Consider the following 3,224-nt stretch of genomic DNA (forward strand, 5'->3'; position numbering starts at 1 on the left):
CCCCTAGCTTTGCCAAGTTGAACCTTTAGACCCTACACCAGTGTCCGATTAGTCACCTCCACCTGACCATTACTCTGCGGGTAAGTTACAGAGGTAAAGACTTGTTGGATCTTCATCTCTTTACACCAAGCTTGGACCCTGGTCCCTTGGAACTATCTCCCATTATCGGATATCAGTTTCCTAGGTACTCCGTATTTGCATACTATACTCTTCCACAAGAACTTCAGGACGTCATTCTCAGTGATTCTGGCCAGAGGCTCTGCTTCCACCCATTTTGAAAAATAGTCAACTGCTACCAATAGGAACTTCTTCTGAGCAGGAGCTATAGGAAAAGGCCACAAAATATCTATTCCCCACTGGTCAAAAGGACAGGCGGCCGTGACAGCCTTCATTGCCGCGGCCGGCCAGTGATGTAACCGGGCATGGCGTTGACAACTATCACAAGACATCACTAACTCTTGAGCATCATGCAGCACGGAGGGCCAAGAATAACCGGCGAGCAGCACCTTCCTTGCCAATGCATAAGCCCCTAAATGATTTCCACAACATCCCTCGTGAACTTCTCGGAGCACATAATCAGCCTCTTGATAACTCAAGCACCGAAGAAGCGGCCCTGCAAAAGACGTTCTATACAACACTTCTCCGATCATCACATAACAGCGAACACTTTGTCTTCAACTTACGAGCTTCGTGAGGGTTATCAGGAAGCTTTCCCTCTTTCAAGTAATCAACTATGCCAGTCCTCCAATCCTCCTCCTCCTAGTTCAACTGCGGGTGAACTCGTGTGAGGTGTGAGTTCAACTTGAAATACCACATCTCTAGTCTTCCAACTTCCATTGTTCCAGCCATTTTGGCTAGAGTGTCTGCCTTTTCATTTTCTTTCCTTGGAATCTGTTCAAATATAATCTCTGTGAATTTCTCTCTGACTCTGTCCACTTCTCGAGCAAACTCAATAAGCTTCTCATCTTTCACATCATACATCTCCTTCATCTGTTGTGCTACCAACTGTGAGTCAGAAAAAATAAGTATCCGAGTAGCTCCCACATTTATGGCTGCTCGAAGTCCTGCCAGCACAGCCTCATATTCTGCCTCATTGTTGGATGCTCTAAAGTCTAACCTTACAGCTAACTTCACTTCCTCCCCAGCTGGTGAAATCAGTACCACTCCCACCCCACTTCCCTCCTTCGAAGAGGAACCATCCACATATACTTTCCAAGGGTCCTCATTCTCTTGGTGCACGGTGTCAGCCAGAAAATTGGCTAAGGCTTGTGCTTTAATAGCTGTTCTCGGCTCATACTGGATGTCATACTCTCCTAGCTCGGTAGTCCACTTAATCAAACGGCCAGACATATCTGAATGAAATAGGATTCTGCCCAATGTACTGTTGGTGAGCACCACAATTGGATGAGATAGGAAGTAGGCCTCAAGCGCCTTGCTGTCATTACCAACGCCAGAGCCAGTTTTTCCAACCCTGAGTATCGGATCTCTGCCCCTTTGAGTGCATGCGAAACAAAGTACACCGACTGTTGAACTGATCCATCTAGCTTGACAAGGACTGAACTCACAGCCCCTTCAGTGGCAGATAAATATACCCACAAAGGCTCACCTGCTGCCGGTTTGGCCAGGACAGGCAGCTCAGCAAGGTATTTTTTCAACCCTACAAACGCTTTCTCGCAGGCTCGATCCCATCCCATTCAAATTTTTTTGCCTTTCTCAAAGTCCGGAAGAACGGTAAGCTTCTGTGGGTGGACCTCGAGATAAAACGCGCTAATGTAGCAATCCTCCCTGTCAACTGCTGAACATCTTTGGGTCCCCGGGGAGAGACCATATCTTGGATAGCTTGAACTTTCTCTAGGTTAGCCTCAATCCCCCTCTCTGTTACCATATAACGTAGAAACTTCCCACTCCTCACCTCAAAGATACACTTCTGAGGATTCAACTTCAGCCCATAGGACATGAGGGTGGAAAAGGTCTCGACTAAGTCAGGTATGAGTTGGGTCGAATCCTTAGACTTTACCATGATGTCGTCCACACATACTTCAACATTCCTTCCCACCTGCTCAGAAAAGACTATCCATCAATCGCTGATACATGGCTCCGGCATTTTTGAGTCCGAAGGCATGACCATGTAGCAGAAGGTTCCTTCAGAGGTGATGAAACTCACTTTATCTTGGTCCTCCACAGCCAAGGGAATTTGATGATATCCCCGATAAGCATCCAACATACACAAATATTGATGTCTCGCTGTGGAGTCCACCAACTGATCTATCCGAGGCAGAGGATAACAATCTTTAGGGCATGCCTAATTGAGGTCTCTGAAATCCACACACATACTCCATTTCCTTGAACTCTTCGGAACAAGAACGACATTCGAGAGCCAAGTAGAAAACTGCACCTCTCGAATGTGCCCAGCATTGAGCAACTCTCCCACCTCCTTCTTTATAACTATATCTTTCTCGGGCCCGAAGTGTCTTTTCTTCTGCTTCACGGGACTAGAATTTGGTAAGATGTTTAATCGGTGTTCTACTACATCTGGGCTCGTCCCTGTGAGCTTTTGGGCTGACCAAGCGAACCCGCTGAGATTAGCTTGTAAACAAGTAATGAGTTCCTCCCTGACTTTTGGGTCAAGGTCAGGGGCTATTCTGAGGGTCTTCTCACCGGGCCCCAATGTCACAATCTCTGGTTTTTCATCCATCACCTCCTGAACCTCCCTCGCTACCACGGGCAACCCGCTTCGCCTCCTTCTAATCATATTGACCTCCACACGAGCCCTCTTCCCCTCTTCTTTCACTATTCCTTCATAACATCGTCGTGCAACTCTCTTGTCTCCACTTAAGACTCCCACCTCCTTTCCCACAGGAAATTTCAACTTCCGATGATATGTGGAAACTACTGCCCTGAAATCCTTTAAGGCTGGTCGCCCCAAGATTCCATTATATGATGAGGGGGTGTCCACCACGGTAAATGTTATCATCTTTGTCACCCGCCGAGAGTCACGTCCCAAAGATAGGGGAAAAGTAATCTAACCCAGCGGCGGAATGGCATGGCCCGCGAACCCATATAGAGGAGTGGAGACTGGATCAAACTCGAATCTTTCCACCTTCATCTAATCCAATGTGCTCTTAAACAATATATTTACAGAGCTATTATTATCAATGAAGATCCTTGCCACATCGTAGTTGGCAATGGTGGCCGTCACCACCAAGGCATCGTTACGAGGAGCC

General features: G+C 47.2%; 2 protein-coding genes across 2 annotated transcripts; both read right to left on the minus strand.

Annotated features, from left to right (window-relative positions):
• Positions 1–759: 759 nt before the first annotated feature.
• Positions 760–1,350, minus strand: LOC142541885 (uncharacterized). Its single transcript, XM_075648340.1, has one exon. The coding sequence runs from the start codon at positions 1,348–1,350 to the stop codon at positions 760–762; it is 591 nt and encodes a 196-aa protein (XP_075504455.1).
• A 952-nt stretch (positions 1,351–2,302) lies between these two features.
• On the minus strand, positions 2,303–2,974 carry LOC142541886 (uncharacterized). Its single transcript, XM_075648341.1, has one exon. It carries the CDS (start codon positions 2,972–2,974, stop codon positions 2,303–2,305), a length of 672 nt encoding a protein of 223 aa, XP_075504456.1.
• Positions 2,975–3,224: the final 250 nt, after the last annotated feature.

Source organism: Primulina tabacum, chromosome 4, assembly GCF_025594145.1.
Source record: "Primulina tabacum isolate GXHZ01 chromosome 4, ASM2559414v2, whole genome shotgun sequence".
NCBI classification, from domain to species: Eukaryota; Viridiplantae; Streptophyta; class Magnoliopsida; order Lamiales; family Gesneriaceae; genus Primulina; species Primulina tabacum.

What these genes read in the sequence shown, in the direction of transcription:
- LOC142541885 (XM_075648340.1), bottom strand. Translation starts at nt 1,350, where the DNA reads ATGTCTGGCCGTTTGATTAAGTGGACTACCGAGCTAGGAGAGTATGAC.
- LOC142541886 (XM_075648341.1), bottom strand. Translation starts at nt 2,974, where the DNA reads ATGATAACATTTACCGTGGTGGACACCCCCTCATCATATAATGGAATC.